The sequence below is a fragment of the Microtus pennsylvanicus genome, chromosome 11 (genome assembly GCF_037038515.1).
Source record: "Microtus pennsylvanicus isolate mMicPen1 chromosome 11, mMicPen1.hap1, whole genome shotgun sequence".
Taxonomy (NCBI): Eukaryota; Metazoa; Chordata; class Mammalia; order Rodentia; family Cricetidae; genus Microtus; species Microtus pennsylvanicus.
In genome coordinates, this window is record NC_134589.1 from 12,256,046 (window position 1) to 12,281,874 (window position 25,829).

At 46.3% G+C, this 25,829-nt stretch overlaps 1 protein-coding gene across 2 annotated transcripts in view; it reads left to right on the forward strand.

Annotated features, from left to right (window-relative positions):
* The first annotated feature begins 447 nt into the window (after positions 1 to 447).
* The window catches only part of Wipi1 (WD repeat domain, phosphoinositide interacting 1), a 40,616-nt gene continuing 15,234 nt past the window's right edge, over positions 448 to 25,829 (forward strand). For both annotated transcript variants that reach the window (XM_075990265.1, XM_075990266.1), the window contains exons 1-4: positions 448 to 646; positions 7,624 to 7,706; positions 8,895 to 9,064; positions 15,878 to 15,974. In XM_075990265.1, coding sequence (XP_075846380.1) covers positions 567 to 646; positions 7,624 to 7,706; positions 8,895 to 9,064; positions 15,878 to 15,974 — 430 coding nt within the window. In that variant the 5' untranslated portion in view covers positions 448 to 566. The remainder of the gene's footprint in view (positions 647 to 7,623; positions 7,707 to 8,894; positions 9,065 to 15,877; positions 15,975 to 25,829) is intronic.

The window sequence follows — 25,829 nt, forward strand, 5'->3', positions numbered from 1 at the left end:
ACCACGTGGCCTGCCGCCTTGGCCTCACTCACCTTCGACCAATAGCAAGTGGTGTCTACGGATCGGGGGCGGGTCTTAAGCAATGGTCCCGCCTACTAACATCACTGATTGGTCAAAGAGTTGGTGGCCAATCGTGACTGGCTGGGGAGACCCTGTCCTGGTCTGTCAGCGGCTCGGTTCCCGAGATAAGAGGCGGGGTGAGTCGAGGGGCTGGCTGTTGAAGGGGCGGGGCTAGAGGCGGGTCGAACTAAGTGGAAGTGGATCGGGCCGGGACCTGGTTGGCTCTGGGCAGGGCTCGAGCTGTGAGGGGGCGGGGCTAGTCGAAGGGGCAGGGCTAAGTTTGATTCGGGCGGGGTCAGAGCCCGGCTGGTCCAGGATGAAGCCGCAGCTCTGAGGGGAAGGGTCTGGAGGGGGCGGGGTTAAAGGGCTCTTAGTGGGCGGGGCCTGCCCGGGGGCGAGGCCGGGGCGGGACCCAGGCGGCAAGCCGGCCGACGGAGCCGGCGCGGGCGGGCTGCTGAGGTGGCTGTCCCCCGCTCCAAGCTGCGGCTTCCCGGGTCGAGCCCCCAATGGAGGCCGAAGCCGCAGATGCCCCTCCGGGTCGAGTGGAGGCGGCGCTCAGCTGCTTCTCTTTCAACCAAGACTGCACGTAAGCCAAGGCGCCAGCCCCCTGGCCGGGGAAGTGGGGGACAGAATGTCGCCACCAAAGGGTGTTGTCCTGTAACGCAACTGGTGGCTAGCCAAGGCCGGCGCGCGGACGGTACCTCGGAGGGGTAGCCAGCGCCAGCGGGGTTGGTTAGCGGTGGGGGTCGAACCCACCCAGACGACCCCTCCCTCCACTGCCAGCGCCTGCCAGAAGGGGCTGGCCAGGGAGACCCGAAGAAGTCAGCAAGGAGTAGGGTGGAGGGGGCCTTGAATGTGGGGGACCTGGCGTGGGCCACCTAGTGACCGAAACGGAGATCTGGGACCAAAACAAAGGCGACGGGAGGGGGGAAGGTGCAACTTGACTGGAGAGGATGCTAGTTGGGAAGATGAGGAAAACTTTACCATTTGTCCTTGAGTATCTCAACGTGGCATTTGGGCAGGGCCTCCGACGAAGAAGCAGCCTATCCCTGTGGCCAGGCCAGCCCGAGGAACGGGGCATCTTGGCTGGTCGCTTTGGCTGTAGGAAGCTTTTCTTTTTTTCCCTCACTGTGTTTTTTTTTTTCGCCGTCCACCCAGTCGCACGAATCTCCTCCGGGAAGCTCGGGAGCCCTTTCTTAGTCCCAGACAGTTTCCCATCCCGGAAGGAGGCGCTCCATCCTGTTGCTTTTAAGTGGATTTTTAATGTTTCACTTTGATGGTCACCATTTGGACTTTGGTCCACGAACAAGGAATTGCTCGCCTGTGTTCTAGGCTTATGCAGGATTAGATCTTAGAATCTAAACAGAAGCACACTTCTGTTTCCTTCCCTGTTTTCATGGAAGCCAGCCTGAGGACCATATGGAATAATCTCTTTGGAATGTGGAGCCCTGAAGCATCAGACAGCCAGGGCCGAGATGACTACTTCCCAGTGCCCCACTTCCGGCTGTACCAGTTTCTGCCTTGTTCCTTGTTTGGAGTCAGCTTCAGGCTTGGGCTTTGGCTGCCGGTGGCTGAGCTGTGCTAATATTGAACGCTCAGTGGTGTAATTAAGGCCATAAGCAGTCCTGGTTTCCATTCCCTTTGTGTTTCTGTCTGAAAACCTCTGCTCTGAACAATATGTCTTTGTTTGAAAAATCTGTGTGTGTAATCGTGTTATCGAGGAACTCGACAGTTTGGTTGGATGAGTGACTCTCAGGCTGCCTCTGACCGCAACCCACAATAAAAAGTACATATTACAACATCTCCCAATAGCCATAGACGTGGAATAATATTCATAAACTATTATTAAGCCTGGTGTGTTCTGGGCATTTTCTTGGTATTTTGTTCTCGTTCTGTTTTGAGGCGTCTCACAAAATCCAGATGGCCTTGAACTCCCTAGTAGTAGAGGTTTCAAATTGTGGTCCTCCTGTCTCCTGCTCTGGAATGCTGAGATTATAGGAAGTATTGTTATCACCACACAGCCCTTCAGACAGTGCTGGGGATTGAATCCAGGACTTTGTGTGTGCTAGACAAGCCCAACCCTGTTTCATCTGTGTGTGTGTGTGTGTGTGTGTGTGTGTGTGTGTGTGTGTGTGTTGTGTTTGTGTGTGGTATGACGGAGTGCAGGGTATGGAGCATAAGACCCAACATCACAATCTCGCTTAGCAAAGACTCTACCACTGAGCTACAGCATCCAGGCCCTAGAATTTTTATGGGTTTTTTGTTGTTGTTGTTTTTAAAGCTGTTGTAAAGCTGTTGAGTTGCCTTGGGGGATCCTCTCGAGATGGAGACTCAAATGCATGCTAGAATAGATAAAATTCTGAAGTTTTGTAAGAAACTTTTGCAAGAGTGTTGTCTGTTGTAATGCCGGGCAACGTTTTCCTTCCTAATTGAACCTAGGTGAAAGAGGGGAGTTGGTTCACTTACAATAGTAAATCAGACAACTAAATTACACTTCCCGATATCAGTGGATCTGGGAAGCAAATGTTATTTTCTACTCTAGCTATGAATAATACAGAGTAACGGTCGGATAAAAACACTGTTTCTCAAAACTGCTTTGAAAGTTGGTTTCCTAGGTCCCTGCTGCAGCTCTGTTTTCCTGGATGAAGGCTGTGCTGGGCAGCTCTACCTCACCTATAAATAAAGGTCTTGTCACAGTCAGTTGCTCGGAGGCCTGGAGGTTATGAGATGAAAGAAGTCATCTTCTTTGCTGGATGCATTTGGAGAATTGGTCTGTCTTTTTCTATCTGTGTGAGCTGAGCTTGACATCTAGTCTTTCTAGAGAAGGTAGATAAAGAGAATTAAATTGTCAGCTACCCATACTTACTGCATTGAGCTGGGCTAGAAACCTCAGGGGTCTTTTAAAGCTTGTCATCCAGGTTTGTCTCCACCTCCACTTCTATAAGCAGTGATGGGGAATGTGTAGGGGTGCAAACTGGCACAGCCACTTTGGAAATCAGTATGGTGATGTCTCAGAAAATTAGGAAACAATCTACCTCAAGATCCAGCAATACCACTGTTGGGTTTATACCCAAAAGATGCTCAATCATACCACAAGGACATGTGCTCAACTATGTTCATAGCAGCATTGTTTGTCATAGCCAGAACCTGGAAACAACCTAGATGCCTCATAACTAAAGAATGGATAAAGAAAAAGAAAATGTGGTACGTTTACACAATGGAGTACTACACAGCGGTGAAAAAAATGACATCTTGAAATTTGCAGACAAATGGGTGGATCTAGAAAAAAAACATATTGAGTAAGGTAACTGAGACCCAGAAAGATAAATATAATATGATTTCACTCATAAGTGGCTTTTAGACATAAAGAAAAACCAGCCTACAGGCCACAACCCCAAAGAAACTAGACAACAAAGAAGAGCCTAAGAGACATATATGGATCTACAGAGGAAGGAGAAAAGACAAGATCTCCTGAGTAAATTGGGAGTATGGGGGTCACTGGAAAGGGTAGAAGGGGAGAGGGTAGAAGAGGAAAGGGGAGGAAGGAGGGGAGTGGAGGAAAAAATATATAGTTCAATAAAAACAAAAACTAAAAAAGGACTTATGGATAAAATAAGACATAAACCCGAAGTCCTTGATTTGGAGTCGTTTAGGGTCATAGAGCGATCATTTAGAACAAAACGGTGATCATCGTTACCTTTTCTCACGAACGCAACCCTTCTGAGCCAAGTGTGGCAACTTGTGAGGAATCCTAGATGCTCCTGAGGCAAGAGGAGAAAGATGTAGAAAGATCACTTTAGCCCACAGCCTCAGAGGCAGCGTGAGAAGCAGAGAAAGGCCCCTTCACAAACACAAAATTAAGAAACTCAGTTGTCAGAACTTATGCCTGAAAATTATGATTTTGAACTTATTTATTACTGTGTGTATACACACACACACACACACACACACACACACGATGTGGGGGAGGCGCATGCGCTCTGGTCACAGTGTACGTGTGGGGGAGCGCACTGACCACGGTGTGCATGTGGGGGGAGCGCAGCTATAGTGCGCTAGTGAAGGCAAGAGAACAAGTTTGTGGAGTTAGACCTTCTCCTTCCACCTGGGTCTGGGGTTCAAATCCAGATTGCGTGGTGTACAGTTGAACCACCTCATCAGCCTTTGACTCTTTAAATGGCTGTCTTTTGGTTACTTTGTTTCTGCTGTTTGGGCTGGTGCCTGCTTTATTTTGTTTACATAGCTCTGAATGCCTTCCAACTGAACGTGGCCTGCCTCTGCCTCCTCCCCCAAGTGCTGGGATTACGCATCTCTTTTAGTTTTGTTTTAGGACTCCACAGTATCTTTTTCCCTTGTGTGCAAGCTTTACACCTTCAGTTTACAACTAAGTGTGTCTACACTTACAAGAAGAAAGTTTAAAAGCAATCATCAGGGCTAAGGATGTCACTAAATCAGTAGATGCTTGTCTAGCAAGAATGAAGCTCTGGGCTCCTTCTCTAGCGCAATTCCAAGGCCAGCCTGGGCTACATGAAAACTGCATCAGAAAACAAAACAAAAACCCAAGGTAGTAACTACTCCAGAATATTTTAGAGCTCAGAGATGCTCCTCGCCTACTTTTATAACTGCTGGCATTTGTCTGCAGTGCTGGGTGCCAAACCCCGAGTTTCACTGTACTGCAGCAGCAAGGCAGCCGTCCACAGGACAAGCACAGCTACTCTTCGGGTCGGAGGGCTCATGTGTGCCTCGCTGGTTACAAGCTGACAGTTAGATGCTGTTCCTGGATCCCAGGAAAGAACAAATATTGGTGTAGTAAAGGGAATTCTAAAATCACATGACTTTCTTTTTTTAGGTAGCGAAACAAGAGCCTTGGCATCCAGGCTTCTAAGTTGCTTATTTTAGTATATGCTTCTCCGTGAAGAATGGGCCTCTGCTTGGCACGTATTTGCTTTAAATGAGGAAGTTGGACTGAACCACTGAAAAGCTCATTTCAACCCCAACATTCCATATTACTAGGGCAGAAGTGCTTGTGGTAATAGCGCTCCTCCTGAGAGTGTTCTAATTAAGGTTTTAGTCTCATCCAGTTTTTGAGAACAAAGTAGGAGAGGGGAGAGGTGATTTCTTTTGTGAGACAGGATTTCTCCCTGTATCTTTGGCTGCCCTGGCACTAGCTCCACTGATCAGGCTGGCCTTGAACTCACAGAAATCCACAGGCTTCTGCCCCCTGAGTGCTGGAGTGCTGGGGTTAAAGGCAAGTACCACCATTGCGTGGGAGAGGTGATTTTTAAGGTCCAGCTAGAGGCAACTTATTTGCTTTCTCTTGTTTGAGATAGTCTTGTCACAGCTGACCTTGAACTCACTAGTCTTGTAAGGTGTCTCAGGCTGACCTTGAACTCACAGAGCCTGCCTCTGCCTCCTTGCTGGGAATTTAAGGTGCGAACCACCACCGCCTGGGGAGAGGTGATTTTTAAATTCCTGCTAGAGGCAACAAATTTGCTTTCTCTTTTCCTTGTTTGAGGTAGTCCTGTCACGTGTTCTAGGCTGGCCTTGAATTTACTGTCCTTTTGAGGGCTGGGGTTCCACCTGGTCACTCAGTTTGTTTCCAACATGCCGCCAAGGATCCCTAGTATCTTAGATAACTTTCCATCTCTGGGATAAACACTGCAGCCAAAAGCAATGTGGGGAGGAAAAGGGCTTGGTTCACCTCATAGCTTTACCTTCCATCATGAAGGCACGTGCAGGCAGTACAGTGCTTGAGACAGGAAAGGAAGCAGAGCCATGGAGAAGCCTGCTTACCAGTTTGCTTCGTACTGAGCCGCTCAGCTTGCTGTTTTAGTAAACCGGGACCACTGTCCAGGCATGGCCCCACCCACAGTGGGATGAGCCTCTAAAATCATTAATCAAGAAAATATTCCACAGACTTACCTACAAACCAGTCTGATAGGGAGGCATTTTCTCGGGCAAGGTTCCCTCTTCCCAGCTTGTTATCAAGTTGAGAAAAAAATCTAACCAGCACACTTGGGTTTACACCATCCCTTTATTTATGGTTAAAAGTGGAAAATTGGGGCAGGGATGATAGCCAAGTTAGTGAGAGGTAGTAGGTTCAAGCCCCAGGATCGATATAATATTAATAGTAATAATAACACCAATAAATGAATAAAGCAAGCTGGATGAGATGGGACATGCTTGTAATCCCAGCTCTGGGGAGGTGGAGACTGGCGGATCCCTCCCTCGACAGCCAGCCAGCATTGCCTCTCCACTGAGCTCTCTGAAGTGTGGACAGCACACACATACATCCACACACGCATGCACGCAGGCCTAAACATACATATACATGAACGCACAGACACAAAGTGTAAAAATTAAAAACTTTTTCTTAGCCCACTTTGAAGCAAATAAGTGTTTTTTATTTTATTTACTGGTTATGGTAATAGCTTTATAGGACACAGCATAAAGCAGTTCCCAAATCTAGCTGGAGGTTAGAGAACTTGAATTAAAAACAAAACAATTAAGCTCTCCAATAGAGTTTCTAAAGTATATATAGTATTTTTCATACTGGTGAAAGGAAGTATTTTTAAAATGCTGTGTATTTATTTTCTATTTTGAACACTTCATTAATTTATTTTGTGTGTATGCGTGTGGCGGGGTGCACTCATGCCGCGGCATGTGTGTAAGGCCAGAAGACATCTGGTGGGAATGTCTCTCCTCCACTACGTGGGGCTTAGCGATGGAGCTCAATTCACCGGGCTTGGTGGCAAGTGCTGGGCCATCTCCATCCCCTGGTGCGTATTTCTTCAATTAAAGCAGAAATAACTTCCTTTTTTAAGGGCAGAAAAAAATAAAGTGGTGCCGGAGAGATGGCTCTGTTGGTAAAAATGTTCCCCATGCCACAGCCAGGAGCCTGAGTTTGAGTTTGGCCACCTACCTCAAAAGCCAGGCATGGAGACTCAAATCGTACCATAGTGGTCGGAGAGACAAGAGGCTCTCTAGGGTTCACTACAGCCCAACTTAGTCCAATCAGGGAGTATCAGGTTTGGAAAGAGACTCCTCCAATCATAAAACTATAAGGTGGATATAAATTGAGAAAGACCCTGAGGTTTGTCTCTAGCCTCCACATATGTGTACCTGCACACATACACACACAGACACGCACAGAGGAGCCTGTACATACTCATAATGATAATGACTCACCCTCCAATAAAGGGCTTCCCAACAGTAAGACGGTCCCTCAAGCATCGTGGAGGTGGAGGTACAATTGAGCATTCCTTTTTTCCTATGCCTGCCCAGCTAGGAACAAAACAAGATCTTGTGGGAGCTTTGACATTTTGTTCAGTGAAAGAGCCCAGGCAATTTCTGTCTCTTAGAAAGTCTCCTTTGACCTTTTCCCTTTTCCTCATGACTACCTGCCAAAGCCTGCTTTGCCTTGAATAGGCTATCAAGGATCTGAGTTCTGAAGATGTTTGCCGGTGTCATAGCAGCCTCTGGGGAAAGGGCTGTGAGTTCTCAGACAGGGCTGTGGTTGGGATGCAGTGTCTGTCGCCATTCCTGTGATGTCATTATCTTCCGCAGATCCCTAGCAATTGGAACCAAGGCCGGTTACAAGCTGTTTTCTTTGAGTTCCGTGGAGCAACTTGACCAAGTCCATGGAAGCAGTAAGTACATGTGTATGGGCATGTGTGTGCATGCGTGTTTGTGTCTCTGTGTGTCTGTCTTTCTGTGTGTGTGTCTGTCTATGTGTGTCTATTTGGTTGAAGGAACACCAAATCCTCCCCTTAGACATCAATCCTTTTTGGTTTTGTTCTTAATTTTCTTCTTTTTGGAATTCTGGGGATTGAACCCATCGACCTCTTTAAAGCATCCGACCACCAAGGGTATGCTCCAGCCGTAGACTTCAGTCTTGAGCTTCTGGTTTCTGTCTTAGCCATCAGCCTCAAGAGTTGGTGCTGTTCAGATTTGAATACAAGCCATTGTCTCCTCCTGCACAAAAGCCACAATGAAGCGCCTATTGAAATCTGGCAATAACTTAAGTGACATTTTCTTCTTTGTAAGAAGAAGGTCCTTGTTTGGAATCATGTTGTTGGTGCTTTTCTATACATCTGTGCTCATGGTGATCAGCTTTGGTCATTGTCAACCCAAAGAGGGACTTGTTGCTTCTTTTTGCCGCTACACTGGCTCTGTAGCCTGTTGACACCATTCCCTTTGGAGGGACATGTTTTATACGCTTGAATGAAGAAACACGGTCATATCTGCATAGCACATATTACGGATGTTGAAGTATTTCTAGTGAGTATTAAAAATAACCCCACGTTAGAGATGTGGCTGTGATTTTTTTTTTCAGGGTAATAATTTGTGCTGTTGCCGTAGCGACAAATACTTCACCTCTGCATCTTCTGGAAAGAAACTGGTTTTGTAAATAATAATTGGGGCTCCTAATTCATTATTTATCTATCTATTTTTAGTCTCTGCGTATGATAGAAATGTGTGCATGAGAGGATGTGTGCCCATTCACGTGTGTCCATCCTCACCTTCCCTCTTGAGACAGTCTCTTTATTGCCTGCCATTGTGTGTCCTGAGCAAACTGGGCCATGGCCTGCCAGGGATTCTCATATAGAACATTGGGATCAGAGACCTGTGCTACCACGTCCAACTTTATATGGGCTATAGGGATTTGAACTCGGGTCCTCATGTGTGCATAACAAGCATTACTGGTGGAGGATACCCAGTAGCAAGACCAAGACCGAGAGTCCATGTGTGAGCTAGCCCATGTGGTATCCAGTGTCACAAAGTCCAGTCTTTCTCAGAGAGGCCGTCTGTGTGACCTCACCGTTGTCTCCTCGCAGATGAAATCCCCGACGTGTACATTGTGGAACGCCTCTTCTCAAGCAGCCTGGTGGTGGTGGTCAGTCACACGAAGCCTCGGCAGATGAACGTGTACCACTTCAAGAAAGGCACTGAGATCTGTAATTACAGCTACTCCAGCAACATTTTGTCCATACGGCTGAACCGGCAGGTGAGTAGGCAGAATCTGCATGGTTTCTAGGCTGCTGCGAATTGGAACAAAACTAAAGCATCTCTAAAGGTGAATGTCTTTGGGCTGACTAGATGACTCAGCAGATAAAGGCTCTTGTCACCAAGCCTGGTAAGCTGAGCTCAGTCCCCACCACCCATATGGTGGAAGGACAAAACTGACTCCTACAAGTTGTCCTCTGACCCCCACATACATGTAGTAAGTACATGGGTATGCGCACACAGACAGAAATAAATAAATGCAATAGACAGTTTTAAGGTGAATGTCTAAGAGGTATAGCTCAGAATTCCTGCTGGCATTTGCAGAGCCCTGGATTTGATCCCCAGTTCCCCATAGACAGAGTAGAGAAGTGGTGTGAGCCTGTGAAACCAGGATAAACCCAGGAGGGAACCTGTGATGCCAGCGCTCAGTAGGCAGAGGCAGGAGAATCGGGAGGTCAAAGCCATCCTTCTTGGCAGTGTAGCATGTAGCAAGTTTGAGCCTGGTGTGAACTACATGAGACCCTGTCTTTAAAAAAAAAAAAGTAAATGACTCTAAAGCCAGCATCAAATGCTGTAGATCATTTAACAGAGCTTTTAACTGCAGGCTTGGGCTCAAGGCTCTGTGATGTGACTCTTCTCTAGTCATACTGCCTGATGTCTCTCCAGCATTGGCCATTGCCTGCCAAAGCTCGCCATCTCTTCAGGCAGGCGGGGCACCAGCACAGGTAGGTTGGAGAGCCTACACAGGTCTGTTGTGTTGATGCCTTAGGACATCTAAAAGGAGAGGACGACCTCTTCCTGTCTTGGCCCTAGGCAGTAAGATTGATTGTGCGTAGTGGCCCTGCCTCTGAAAATGGCTTACTGGAGACAAGGGTGTGGTCTCCCTGGGTCTGCTCTGAAATCAGGTAGGTGAATCTGACCTTCTGCTATCAGTCAGCTGTACTAATATCCACCACTTCCCTGCCCTGCAGGGATTGAACCTAGGACGTCTCTCAGTCGAGCGAGAGCTCTACCTCTGAGCTATCAGGTCTCCAGCTCCTCCAGCTAACCCTTAAGGATATAGTCTTGTAGTGTTTTCATTGCTGAAAGGAAGAGTACTCTGATCTCAAATATGCAGTATGCCTTTGAAGAAAAAACATCAGCACTTAGGAGGTATTTAGCATGTTAGCATATTCTCCCTAGAGCGACTGGATTTTTACATCCTGTGAGATCTGGGACTGTGGCAATTCTGTTCATTCCTGTAACACCTGATGGGCGAGAGCTCCTGAACAATTTTTGGGCCTACTTGTTAAATAAGTGTATCCACTTATTCAAGAGACTCTTCCTGGGATATGCAGGGTTATCTACTTGGTTCAGTATTTCAGGAACAGTGAACCAGTGACATTCCTAGAGGATAGTGGTCTCCTCCTCTTCTTCCTCCTCCTCCTTCTTCTTCCTCTTCCTCCTCCTTCTCCTTGAATCTGAACTATTAAATGCAGATTAATAATTTTAATACTTATTTTATGTCTATGATTAGTTTGTCTACATGTATGTATACCACGTGTGTACAGTGCCTGATGAGGCCGAAAGGGTGGTGGATCCCTTGGGACTGAAATTACAGACAGTTGTCATTTCCTCCACATGATTGCTGGGAACTGAACTCAAAATCCTCTGCAAGAGAAGACACCATTCTTGCCACCATTCTTAACTGCCAATCTCTCTCACTAACCCTAGGATTATTATTTTTTAAATAATGAGATCAAGTATTTTGTTAAGGTTCTGAGATACTTTGAATTTTTTGTTTTGTTTCATTGAGATAATCTCATTCAGTAGCCTAGGCTAGCGTGGAACTCAAAGTGATCCTCCTGCTTGAGCCCCTACTCCCCCAAATGCTGGGTGAGTGAGCGCCACACCTGGCTCATTGCTTTGAGTCAATCAGCTGTGTACAGGAGGGCTACTGAGTTTTTTCAAGTTAATCTTGTGTCCTGCTACATTACTGAAAGTATTTATGAATTGTAGAAGTTTCTTGGTAGAATTTTTGGAATCGATTATGGAAAGTATCACATCATCAGCAAATAGTGAGAGTTTGACTTGTTTTTTTCCAATTTGTATCCCCTTGATCTCCTTTTGTTGTCTTATTGCTCTAGCTAGAACCTCAAGAACTATATTGAATAGATATGGAGAGAGTGGACAGCCTTGTCTTGTTCCTGATTTCAGTATGTTTGCTTTGAGTTTTCTCCAATTAGTTTGATGTTGGCTGTTGGCTTGCTGTATATTGCCTTTATTATGTTTAGGTATGTTCCTTGTATCCCTGCTCTCTCCAAGACTTTTATCATGAAGGGATGTTGTATTTTGTCGAAGGTTTTTTTCAGCATCTAATGAAATGGTCATGCAGTTTTTATATTTTTTCAATTTGTTCATTTGGTGAATTACAATGACAGATTTTCATATGTTGAACCATCCCTGCATCTATAGGATGAAACCAACTTGATCATGGTGGAAAATTTTTCTGATGTGTTCCTGGATTCAGTTTGCCAGTATTGAGTATTTTTGCATCAATGTTCATGAGTGAAATTGGTCTGTAATTCTCTTTCTTAGTAATGTCTTTGTGTGGTTTGGGTATGTTCCTTCTGATCTATTGTGTGAAACAATTTGAGGAGTATTGGTATTAGTTCTTCTTTAAAAATCTTGTAGAATCCTGCTCTGAAACCACCTAGGCTTTTTTTTTTTGGTTGGGAGACTTTTGATGACTGTTTCTTTAGCAGTTATAGGTCTATTTAATTTGCTTATCTGGTCTTCATTTAATTTTGGAGACATTTATCCAGAAAATTATCCACTTCCTTTAAGTTTTCCAATTTTGTGGAGTATAGGTTTTCAAAATATGACCTAATGATTCTCTGGATTTCATCCTGGTCCTATTTTTTTAGTATATCAACAGGCACTATAGGTAGTTCTCTTGTCCTCCGTGCCAGGGAGTTCCCCCTCGTCTCAGCCTTTTAACCTATTCTGGGCAGGGGTATGGGACGGCATATTCCTTTCCTCAACTGCTTCAAGCTGACATTGGGACGTTGTTATCTGGACCCAAGCAGGTTGAAAGACTAGCCAAAGGTAGGGGGGTCCAGAGTTGTCAATTAATGGATTTATTAATTTAAATAGTTCCATACCTCCTTAAAACCAGGGGCAAGCAGGACCCAAGATTGGGTCCTGTCTTCGGTGCTTGTGAAGGGGGAAATGTAGGAGCCAGCCATGATAAGCTAAACGTGAACAGATCACCCAAAGGAAGTTCTTTATTTCTAACCATTATCATCTGCCAGAGTAGGGCTTGGTTACTGATAAGTTTAATAGAGCCCTGAGTCTCAATAGTTTACCCTGAAGCAATACCTGGTTGCAAGAAGAACCACAAACTGAGATTACCTGAGCACCACCCTAGAACTGACCGTCCCAAGGAAATGCCTTGTAGATAGGATCACCTGCTAGCACACACTCACCAGGACACCCCTAGACAAATGTCAGCCAATCAGGGGTCCTGAACCTCAGAAACCCCTCACTCCCACCTTTACTACTATAAAAACCCAACTCTAACTGAGCTCTGCGCTCTCGTTTATTCCAATACGTTGGACACGCAGAGAAACTTGCATACAATAAAGGCTCTGCTATTACATATGGGACTTGGTCTCCTTGTTGGCTCTTGGGGGACTTTGTAGATTTGGGCATAACAGCTACCTTTTAAAAATGATTTACTTATCACCGACTAGAGCTCTCGAGTAGTACCCATGGAATTTGTTGGTACGATTTCTCAGGTAATCTCAACAGCAAAGGAGGCAAGAAAGAACTATTTAAGGGTCTGAGTGTGTTCCACTTTAGGCACAGCCTCCACTCCACAGAACACTCATTGACTTCAGGTTCTCAGCCCACCCCACCGTCTTCTAGAGAACACGGATGTTGAAGCTATCAGCAAGCCAGAGCTAACACCTGTACCTCCCTTTAGCTTTTTGTCTTCCAAGGTGACTTGATGCAGATCTGGAAGGGTTTCAGGTTTTCTTTTCTTAAAGTCACCAGACTTTTGACTTAACTTTTGGCTCAGGCAATTCATCTGCTGCAAGGAAGTCTGACAGTGCCCAGTGCCCGAGGAGCAGCCTGCCTAGGGCAACAGTGAAGGGCATACATAGGGTGAGCATGTATTGCTCTAAGTAATTATCCTGCCGGTGTCAAGTCTTCAGACTTGTGGCTCCTTTTTAAAAAAACAAGACAAATGACAGATTTATATAAGAAATTACAAAGAAGCAAAATCCATGTTTTTGAATAGGGCCTACTAGTGCACTATTGTAATCCTAGCATTTAGGAGGCCGAGGCAGGGAAGTTGCACATCAAAGGGTAGCCTGGGCTATACAGAATAGTGCTGTGCCTCAAAACAAACATAACAAAGCCCTTGTAAAAAGCTAAATGTGGTTGGACGGGCATGCGCACACACAAACCTGTAACTCTAGTACTATGGGAAGCTGAGGTCAGCTGACCTCCAGCCTAGATGAAAAGTTCAAGCTGCAGATGTGGTGAGAGACCCTGCCTTAAAAGAACAAAGTGGAGAATGATGGCGAAGAGCACCTGACTTCCTTCTTTGGCTCTGCATGTTCACCCTCACACATTTGTGCATGTACCATGCATGTAACCCGTCCACAAAATCCCTCTGAATATACAGAAAGGAAAGGGCAGGATTTGTTCCATTTTCAGTTAATGTCATTATTTCTGTTGTGGTTAACTCTGAAATGTATTCTCTTAGATGACAACCATAAACCAGATGTCTTTATCTATGGAAGCTTTTATAGTTATTCAACCATCAGCTTCCCCCTAGCCTACTGCAGGTTATTTGGATTGAAGCCTTTGAGGCAGATCTTAAGGCGGATATCTAGTTCTCTAGTCGATTAACTACTATAAAATGTAAGATGAAAGTAAAAGTGGGCAGGGGATGTAGCTTAGTTGACAAGAGTGTTTGCCTAGCATGCTCGAAGCCCCAGGTTCAATTCCCACACCACATAAAACCAGAATTGATGAGGCATGCCTGTAACTGTAACCCCAGCACTTGGGAAGTAGGCATGGGCAAACCAGAATTCAAAGTCAGCCTGGGCTACAAGATGAACTGCAGGGGTAAGCCGAAGACAGGTGTGGCTGGAGCTATGGAGCAGCCGATGACACAGCAGTTGCCAGCTTGTACCGGAAGCCAGCTCTTATGTGACTCCGGACAAGTACTTCCCCATACCCTTCCTGCTTTCCTGTTTCCCTCTGGCCAGCATGGTGGTGACCCCGTGGGGTCCAGATGAGTGGTCCACAGAGCTGACTGCACTGTCATGATGCTGACCATGTCACATGAGCCTAAAGGAGATGATGTTCCTACAGGAGGAGCTGTGAGGGCCACTCTTCTCCTGAGGACTGCGTCAAGGGCCGGAAGGGGATACCAGAGGCTGTTAGAAACTCAGATAGAAAAAGATAAAAACAAACCCTGGTGTGGCTGGCAGAAGGCAAAGTGATCAGGTGACCTCTTCACAGAGAAGTGGCAATATTTTGAAAAATATTTAAAGTATCTTTTGGTAAATTTTAAAAAAAATTTCTGGGGGGCTGAAGAGATGACTCAGTGGCTAAGAGCATTGGCTGCCCTTCCAGGGGACCCAGGTTCAATTCTCAGCACCCATATGGCAGCTCACAACTGTCTGTAACTCCAGTTCCAGGGGATTTCATACCTTCACACCAATGCACATAAAATAAAGTTATTCTGTGTATGTTCTACCAACATTTATGTATGTGCACCACATTCATGTGGTGACCAAGGTGGACAGAAGACGGCATCATACGATTCCCTGGAACTAGAGTTACAGACAATTGTGTGCCACATGAGTGCTGGGAACTGAACCCAGGTCTCTGAAAGATCAGCAGTGCCCTTAACTGATGAGCCATCTCTCCAGCCCCCTTTTTATCTTTAAAGTTTATTTATGTGTGTGTGTTTGTGTGTAATAGGGATAGGGTTGTGTATGTTCTACAGGGAACACGTGAAGGTCAGAGAACAACTTTCTCTGTGGAGTTGATTCTCTCCTTCCGTCCTTATGTGGGTTCCAGGGATTAAATTTGAGTCCACAAACTTGAGCGAGTCCGTTTTCCCACTGAACCATCTCACTAATCCCAACTTTGAGATCTTGTTAGAATTTACTTTTCATACAGGTTTAGCACTGTGGCCAGAGTGCTCTAATTAAAATAGAGAAGGGTGCTGGGGGTGAGGTTGGGATGGGGCAAGGTGTCTCAGCCCTGTCGTCCCAGCTACTTGGGCATCTGAGGCAGTAGGACCATGAGTTCAATACTTGCCTGGGCTACAGAGTGAGTCCAAGGCTAACCTTGGCAACTTAGTGAAACCCTATGTCAGAATACAAAACAGAGAAGGGGAAAACAGTCCAAGGTTTAGCAATGCAGAGAATGTAGAGAAACCTGCATTTGTGTAAGAGGAAGAACTCAGTCACCAACACTGAATGTGGGAACAGAACAACAGAAGTGCCCTGAACCATCTTGTTCTAGGGAGGGGGTGGGGAAAGAAGGGAGGGAGGGAGGGAGGGAGGGGGAGAGAGAGAGAGAGAGAGATCTTTAAGGTAAAATTTGGGACTTAGTATTTTAAGCGTCTGCCCGAGTGGGCGAGGCTGTGTCTGTTTACATTCATAAACATAGCCTTCAGAAGGCTTCATTAGCATTCCTCCTCCAATAGATGGGAACCAAGTTAGAACTCACAGATGAGCAAGGACTTGGCGGGTCCCTTTTCACAGGCTCTGTGTGGGAGGCTGACGGTTCTGTCTGATTACAGAGGCTGCTGGTCTGCCTGGAAGAATCCATCTATATCCATAACATTAAAGATATGAAGCTGTTGAAGACCCTCCTGGACATCCCCTCAAACCCAACAGGTGAGCTCCAGCCACAGAACCGAACCCTTCCCCTCCCCAATGTGAAGATGCTTATTCCCAAACTCCTTTTTTACCTGGCCTGAAAACCTTGATCCCAGGGTGTGCTTTGGGGGTCTGAATGATGTTTGAGTTGAAGATACATTTGAATGGTGATAGATTCAAATTATAGAAACCTGTGGTCCCAGTGGGAAGCTGTGCAGCCTGCCTGATAGCCCAAGAAAGAGAAGCATCCTTCTTCTGGGAGACATACAAGCAAATGGGCCGGGGCATGTCAGATGGACGCGTGGGAGACTTCATGCATCCGATGTTGAAAGGTGTTTACCCCTAATGCATTTTTGTGACTGTTCTTTGCAGAGTAGGTGTGATAATTAGAAGCAAGTTTTGACTTGATTTGTCAGCATGGTTAGTTAGCCAGACCATCTGAACTTCAAAGGTGTTTTATTACATGATTTTTAAAAATACATTTCTCAACATAGGTGGCGTACACATATATATGGTGCACATCATACATGAAGAAAAACATTTATACTATTGAATTTTAAAGTTAAAAGCATTTTAATGAAAACTAACATTTAGTTTTCAAGAAGCTGTGTTCTAACTTAGTGTCACTAAATGACTACTTCATTTTACTGTGTTTCCCGATCCCATGACTTTGTGTCGAGTTTATTATACAAGTTGGAGGGACTTTTTGAGCCTGGGGTTCCTTGTTGTAATAAGGATAATGAGATTTATCTCACAGCCTAGGCTGGGCACTAAACCAGGGAAGGCTCATGAAGGTGACCAGCATAGGGCTTGCTGCTAGATCCTCCCCATGTCTGGACAAAGCAGGGGTGAAACGCCCTCACTGTGGCTGTGGACAGTGCGAGAAGGCATGCTTTCACGATGGGCATAAGAAATGCCGGAATCTGAGCAGAGTCCCGAGAGGAGAGGGCCTGAATCCACTTTGGATTCGGGAAGAGATGCTCAACACGTAGAAAGCTACCTTGGCTGTCACTTCTCTGAAGAGAGTGCATTTGGGGTGCAGTTCGCCCATTGCCTGCCTCACACTCACCTTTCCCTTGGCCTTTTGGGCTTCACGTCAGAGCAGCTTCAGTGCGGAGGCGTGCCCCAGCATAGGGAAAAGGCAACAACTCCCTTCTCACTCTCAGTTTCCCAGCATGCCATCCTATGTCCCATAATGACCAGATGAGTTCCGAGAGCTGTGTCATTAGGTGACTTCATCATGGGCAAACCTCCGCTATCCTTGAGCAGCCCTAGATGGTATAACACAGTAAGCTTGGGCTGTAGGCACACTATTGTGTATATGGTCTGTCCTTGGCTGGGATGTTGGTTCACAATGGATTTGTTTCTTTGCAGCCAAGAAAACTCATTGGTTGCCTAATTTTTGCAGTGAGGTAAAAGCCAGGAGAAAAATAAATTAAAAGCAAGAGGCTATTTGTGCCCTTGATAAAAGGGAATAAGTGTTGTTTGGTCTGCTTGTTGAGACAGGGTCTTACTGTGTAGCCCAGGCTGGCCTCAAACCCTCAGTCATCCAGCCTCTGTCTCTGGAATGCTGGGGTTAGAGGTGTGCATTCCCACCCCTGCCAAAACTAAATCCCTTTTTTTCTCAGAAAGCTGGAGCAAGGAGTGGTTATGCACATTCATGATCCCAGCTTCCAGGAGGCTGAAGCCGAAGGATTACCCATGAATAGGAGGCCAATCTGAGCCATATAGCGAGTTCCAGGATAGGACCCTGTTCCTTGCTCCCTGAAAAAAAAAATTCTTGGTTTCAGATAAACATTACAACAGGATTCTGGGATATGTTGATTGAGTCATTTAAAAGACAGGCAACTTAATCACAGCATATCCATTTAGATGCCTAATGCTCTTTTAGAGGAATAGCCTCAGTTAGTCTCAGATCCCAAATTCCCAGTTCCCACCGCTGCTTCCTCTCAACTGCTTTTTCATGGCAGTGAGCTGGGGTGATGGTTTCTGACTTGCGGAGCTGCATGGCATGGAGGGAGACTGACATCACGTGTGTGAATAAGCCAAAGTCCATCTGCGTCTGTGTGAACAGCCAGCCTGGCGCTCTAGTCCCCCCTTCCTCCCAGAGGGCAGCCCCAGTTAGGACAGCACATTCCTTCCTCTCAGCAAGGTTCAGGGACGCTGTACTGTGGAGAGCATGGCTCCTGAGATGCCCAGAGCCTCCTTGTGTGTGCTCTTTGTTTTCTATGGAAACACTGCCTCTTGGCTTTAGAAATCTGGGAACACCAGAAAAACAGAACGCCTTGTAAACTGACTTTACCACCAAGTTCTGAATGTTTCCATCTAGTGGCTAGGGGTCAGTTGGCTCTAGGGTGTTCCCTTGTTTGGTGCTCAGCGACTAAGGTGACCATAAATGTCCTTCCTCCTCTCTGTTTGTGCCAACGATTGCGGGCTGATTCCTTTGAAGGGTTGGACTAGCCCGAGCTGAGAGTTAATGTCCCACCAGCCAGCAGTCTGCCCTGGGCAGTGAGGGATGGAAATCCCCACAAAAGCCCTGCCAGTCATAGCACAGCTAGATGGGGTGGAAGGTCCGAGACTGACCACCTCTGACAGACGGAATGTTCTGGATAATACGTCAGTGCCTTTCCGCAGATGGCAATAGTGGGAGTGTAAACAATCCCCACCATCCGGGTGTTTGTTGTACCTGGGTCAGTTCTCTCTCTTCTTTTTTTCTTTTTTCCTTCTGGTTCTTTTGAGATGCAGTCTTGTTCATCCAGGCTAGCTTCAAACTTGCAATTCTCCTGCCTCAGCCTCCCAGGTGCTGGGCTGACAGGTGTGCACTACCACACCATGCTCAGTGGATTTCTTGACTTGTGCTGGAAATCGGAAAGCATCTTGAGTGATGGTGCTGAAGCTGGAACCCAGAGCTGTGCCCACTACACACACACTAGCACCTTTGAGCCGCATCCTCTAGCCCTGGAAAGTGTCCCCTGAGGCATTAACCAGCCGTGTTTTATAAACCAGTTTCACTGAACTGCCTAAAGTTGGACTTGCAATCTAGTAGATGCTAAGTCAGAAGGAGGAGGACCGAGGGACTTTCTTACAATTCCAGCCTCGTGGTGCTGTTGGTTCTTGAGTTACCAACAAGGCCCGTCTTTCCAGATGGGGGAGATTTACAGGCCAAAAATCTCACTGAAATAGCAGCTATTTATGAAAATGTGCATCAGTTATAAAACAAGGCCAGACGCCACATTAAAACCCCATGCCTGGGCCAGTGAGGTGGCTCAGCAGGTAAAGTTGCTTGCTGCTAAGCCTGATCACATGAGCTGGCTCCCTGGGACCCCACATAATAGAAAGAGAGAACTGACTTCCCCGTGTTGTCTTCTGACTCCCACATGCATAGCATGGCACATTTGTGTCTCCCCCGCACCCCTTAATAAATAGATATAAAACCTTCACAACCCCGTGCCTGCATAGAAAAAATAGCTTAAAGACTACATTTTTAAATGCTGAAAGGAGAAAACCCCACCTTTCAAAATCAGCTGCCTTTTATTTCCCTTTGCCACCCTGCACTTTCATGCTAGAAAATAATATCAAAGACAAAGTTTGCTTTGCTCCCACAGAGCGACTTTGTGTGGCACTGGTGACAGAAAAGACTGGCATGGGCATAGCTAAGCCTGAAGCAGGTCAGAAAACACAGCCTTGCACCGGGGTGGAGCTCTGAGACTCGGGTGGGGGGAAATGAGGCGTGGCTGGGGCCTCTCTGAAGTCAGGTGAGGTGGCAGAGCTGCAGGTCCAGGAACAAGGCTGTGTAGTAAGGGCTACCTGTGACAGGACACCTGTCCTGGCCATCACCCTTTGTCCCTCTCTTGTCTAATTCAGTGCTGTCTAATTCTGCGCTGGGTGTGACAGAACGTTCAAAGTTAGCTTAAACTGTTCAAGCCTTTTGTCTCCTCCCAGGGATATTTATATCTTGACCTAAAATTCCAAAAGACAACTGCCAGCCTTTGCCCAAGGTTCTGTTTCAGGCCTCCTGACTCGCTCAGCCACAAGAATGCGTTCTATAGGTTCCATAGGAGGTGGGAATTAGGTAAATGAAGCCCTGACTTTCTTAGAGAACCCCATGGTGGGAAACAAACCTAAAAGAGCCAAGTGGTACAGGGAAGGTGTATGTCGGGGATCTGTGTCTTCAACCTGCCCCTGTCACGCAAAGCTTCCCAAAATTCTGTACTCCCTTGAGAGGGAGACAGAACAAAAGAGAGTGAGGAAGGTAAATAGAAAAAAAGAGAAAGGGGGGGGGAAGGGTAAAGATGGCAATAGTAAGGTGGAGATAATTAAAATGTTACAGGTTTACATGAAATGGTCATAATCACTGTATAATTAACGCACATTAGTAAACATGATTTCTACCACTCCCTCCAAAAGCCAAATACAAAATCCATGTATCATAGATTTCACTCATTTAAAGTCACAGTTTGTGGCTGAAGAGATGACTCAGCAGTTAAGAGCTCTTGCTGTTCTTCCAAAGAACCTGAGTTTGGTTCCCAACCTCCACTTCAGACAACTTAACTGTCCATAACTCTAGTTCCAAGGAATCCAGTGCCCTCTGTTGGCTTCCTCGGGTACCTACACACACACACTCACACACTCACAAAAATTAAAAATAAGTGGAGTGCATAATTTAATAGACTTTAGTATGTTCACAGAAGGGTATAACCATTGTTTTATTATGTTTATTCGTGTGTGTTTATTACATTTATTTATACATACATGTGGAGGTCAGAGGACGACTTTCTTTCTTTTCCTCTTTTTTTTTTTTTTTTTTTTTTGGCTTTTCGAGACAGGGTTTCTCTGTAGCCTTTGGAGCCTGTCCTGGACCTAGCTCTTGTAGACCAGGCTGGCCTCGAACTCACAGAGATTTGCCTGCCTCTGCCTCCCGAGTGCTGGGATTAAAGGCTTGCGCCACCACTGCCTGGCCAAAGGACGACTTTTATACTCTCTTTTCTTCTGCTGCCATGTGGGTCCAAGGATCTAACTCAGCTTGTCAGCCTTGGCAGCAAGCACCTTTACCCATGGGGCCATCTTTCAGGATCCAGCCTCAACAAAAATACCTCTCACTAGGGTAAAGGCATGGGGATTAGATATATAGTAAAGAATATGAAGAGGTGAATGAAAATAATAAAACGGAGAAACATATAGGATAGTATTGGGAGGGAATTTCCATGAGTACTGAAAATTCGCCCATGTTTAATTTCCAACTGCTTAAAATACCCCTGACCCCAAAACATAGGAATAAGACCAAAGACTGCATTAACATGATACAAGGAAATGAACATCCATAGTGAAACATTCTGTTGCTAGAACAAAAAGAGTCACCAAGTCACACTCACACCCTAGACCAGAACATCCTATAGGCAAACCACTCCCTGGGTGGAATCCAAAGTTATCTCCATAAAGGGAACTGGAACTTAGTTGGATCCTTAGACTTTTGTTTGAGGTAGGAACAGATCTCTTCCTGGTCTATTCCTAGAATACAAGGGCTGACAATTAGCCACACCTGTTGACAGTAACCTCGAGAGAACAGAACTCTTAAATCTACAACTAGGTGGAACCTTTGAGGTGGAAGCCGAATAACCTTGGAGGAACTCTCTGACCTTTGGTCAAGGTGGAATTGGCTCACATTTTCAGGCCTCCACAGCCATCAAACCAGCCCTACATTTAATTTTAGAACATTCTCATCACCCTTCCCCCCCAGAGACATCCTATGCCTCTTAGCTGTTCCCTCATATTCCCCTAGGTCTAGGTAACCCCTGATCTACTTTCTGTCACTGTAAATTTAACATTCATGTGGTCTTCCGTGACTGGCTTCTACCACTTACTGCTCTCAAGGCTTATCTGTATCGTAGCATGTATCACACTTAATTCCTTTTTATTGTCAATACTATCCTGTTAGAAGGACATGGCATAACCTATCTATCCGTCCACAAATTGGTTCACATGGGTTGTTTCCACCTTTAAAAAAATAGAGTATGTATTATTATTATTTGGCAATTTCATCTCCCACTCCCTGCTTCATGTCCTTTCACACACACACCGCCGTTTTTGTAACCTACTGAGTCCATTAGTGCTGCCTGTGGGAATGTTGGCTGATGCTGTTGGCTTGATCTCGTGTGGGTCTCGTGCAGGTCACCCCAGCTGTGTTGAGCTCATGTGTGCAGTGGTCCTATCCAGTGGACAGCTTTCCACAGCACTCCTCCCCATCCTCTGGCTCGTATGTTCTTTCTTCCCCCTTCTGTAATGTTCTCTGAGCCTTAGAGTAGAGGACGTCCTTATAGATGCCCCAGTTCGGGCTGAGTACTCCATAGTTGCTTATGCTCAGCACTTTGACCAGTTCTGAGTCCACCTTGTCTGATGATAACTGTAGAGAGATGCTTTTATGGCTGAGGTTGAAGGCAGAACTAATTATTTTTTTTTATATTTATTATGTATACAATATTCTGTCTGTGTGTATGCCTGCAGGCCAGAAGAGGGCACCAGACCCCTCTACAGATGGTTGTGAACCACCATGTGGTTGCTGGGAATTGAACTCAGGACCTTTGGAAGAGCAGGCAATGCTCTTAACCACTGAGCCATCTCTCCAGCCCCCGGCAGAACTAATTATATAAGCATAAATATTTAAAAACAGTTTGACAACACCTCCGTTCAGGAAAACCACAATAGAACAATCTCTCTAGGGCCTGTGACCTCCTGAGCTATGTGTTTTTGACCAGGTTTACAGTACCAAGCATAAATTTTCTCTTGTAGAGTAGGCCTCAAATTCAGTTCAAAGTTACTGCCTACCCGTAGTCTTTGTACCACCGCTGCATTGATGGGCACATCTTGTCTAGAAGGTTGGTTTTATAACATGCAGGGTTTCCCACTGGGTAATGCTACTGATGACTCTCCTCCTGCAGAGACCTGCGTCATACCTTCTGGCACTATAAGCTAGGAGGAAGTTTCCAGGCCACTTCCTACTTGATTTCTCTGTATTCTGTAATCAGTGTGTGTTGAGTCATCAGCTTACCATCTAGTTATAGCAGGCAATCGAGAGTCTGTTGTTGGGGAAGAAGGCCTCGGGAGCCTCCCTCATCAATTACTCATAGGGAGGTTCCCCATGCCTGACACTGAGATTTTCATTTAACAACCCACGTCTTCTAGGGGGCATATCCTCCACCCTGCAGGGTAGCTGTGTTCAAACTGGGAATCAAACCTGGGTCCTCTAGAATAGCAGCCAGTGCCCCTAACTGCCAAGCCATCTGCCCCAGTCCCCTGGCTGCCTCTTTAAATCATAGCTATCTTAGTAATTATGAAGTGACTGCTCAGCGTGTGTGTGTGTGTGTGTAGGGAGGGGGAGAGGGAGAGAGAGAAATAAATCACACACGGAGGCTTATTCTTAGTCATAAATGCCTGGCCTTAGCTTGGCTAATTTCTTGTCAGCTTTCCCTTTCCTTATCTTAAATTATCCCAACTACCTTTTGCCTCTGGGCTTTTATCTTTGTTATCTTCCATGTACCTTTCTTTGCTAATTTATCCCTGGCTGGCTGTATAGCTGGGTGGTTGGCCCCTGATGCCCTCCTCTCCTTGTTTTCTCCCCCCCCCCCCCACACCCCCGCTTTTTTTTTCTGAGACAGGGTTTCTCAGTAGCAATGGAGCCTGTTCTGGAACTTGCTCTGTAGACCAGGCTGACTCAAACTCACAAGAGATCCGCCTGCCTCTGCAGACATTAAAGGCCTGCGCCACCACCGCCCAGCTTCTCGTTTCTTTCCTCCTCCTCTTCCTGCTCCTCCGTCTGCAAGCCCCACCTATCCTTGTTCCTACCTCACTATTGGCTGTTAGGACCACCAGGTGTTTTGGGACAGGCTCCATTACATAGCTTCACAAGAGTTAAATAAACAAATGCAGCTTAAACAAAAGTCACACAAGCCTGGCGGTGGTGGAGCACACCTTTAATCCCAGCACTTGGGAGGCAGAGGCAGGAGGATCTCTGAGTTCGAGGCCTGATCTACAAGAACTAGCTCCAGAGAAACCCTGTCTCGAAAAACCAAAAAAGAAAATAAAAAAGCAAAAAAATAAAACAAAAGTCATACAACTGGAGATATGCTGGTGGCCAGAAAGTCCCAGTGATCCTCCTGTCTCCAACACTCCCTAGAGCTGGGGTTACAAATACACGCAGCTATGCCAGAGCTTTGTTTTAGTGGGTTTTCTTTTGCATATATTTATTTGTTTTATATGTATCTTGGGCTCTGAATGTAGGTCCTCATACTTATAAAGCAAGCATTCTGCCCAGCCTCATTATGGTTTTAAGACTTTTTTCATTTTTTCACAAGGCCGCATGCTCAGAAGCCCTCATTTGTCCCTTATTTGTACGATCTTTGGTTTGATCCTGCAGTTCTTCTACACCCTGGATCTCAGCCTCTCTCCCACCGCTGTCACCCCACCCCCACACCCACTCGAGCCCATGCAGTCTCCTCTCCTTCTTTCATTTCTGAGCACCAGAGCACCCCGTCGTCCCAGCTGCTTAGATTACAGAGAGCTCAGTTGAGGAGTTAGGGTCCCACAGAGCAGAGCCGGGAAGGTGTGTGTGGCCTCTTATAATGCCAAGGGCCCCGAGTGACCTTGTCCAAGTAGGGGTTCATACCCGGGCCAGCACCTGCAGTTGAGGGTGCCCAGCCAGTCTCCTGCTGGAGTTCTGTGTAGGGACAGATAAGGGCCGAAGCTTGGCCGCACACTCAGGGAGGACAGCCAGAGCAGGAAGCAGGGCCTAATTGGAAGTCATCTGATTTTTTTTCCTCCTTTTTCATCTCCTCCTATACAGGATAGGTTAGGTGAAATTACCTGGGCACAAGTGAGAAGGAACACCAACAAACCCGCTTAGTTTATTAGAGGGGCATGTGCACAGGCCTGGAGATCAAGGTGCAGAGAGGTGCAAAAGTTGGCGCCTCCAGCTTTTTTTTTTTTTTTTTTTTTTTTTGGTTTTTAGAGACAGGGTTTCTCTGTGGTTTTGGAGCCTGTCCTGGAACTAGCTCTTGTAGACCAGGCTGGTCTCGAACTCACAGAGATCCGCCTGCCTCTGCCTCCCGAGTGCTGGGATTAAAGGCGTGCGCCACTTTTAAAGGCTGCCCCACACATGCGCACAGGGTTTGGCGTGACTATGTCACACTGATGATGTAGGTGACGGGTGACTCACGCATGCGCACAAGGGTTTAGCTGAGTCATACGTGGATGTAACCACGCATGCGCATGCCTGCCCGTGGGTCAAGCGGGGCCTTTTGTGCCCAAGGGCCTGACCTCACGTGCCTGCCTTTAGAACCAGGAAGTGCAGCCTTATCTGTGGAGTCTTCTTTCTTTGCAGGCCTCAAATTCACAGAGATCTACCTGCCTCTGCCTCCTGAGTGCTGGGATTAAGGGTGTGTGCCACCACCGCCCAGCCAGTAAGGAGCCTTTTAGCCTGGTCTAAAGTTTTACAAATGCTTTTTATAAGACCGTACTAAATACGCCAGTCTGCAACAAAGCTGGCCAGCATTACTTTTATTCATTTATTTAAAAAGATGCCTCTTGTATAGTCTTCTTAAAGATCCTTTTCCGGTAATGCTTTGGCTTGGAGTCCCTACCATGTTCGACTATTAATCTCAGTTGTAGTTGTGAAGAGTCTCTGGTTAAATGCTCAGGGACAACCCCAGAGTTGCCCTATAATAAAAATGGCTTGTCACAAGGAGCCTGATTAGCTTCCTACATTTTCAGAAGATGTTGGAGCATTTTGCATCCAACATAACCCATTGCAAAGTCTCACTGCCAAAGGCCAAGCTCTGCTGGGCGGTGGTGGCGCACGCCTTTAATCTCAGCACTCCGGAG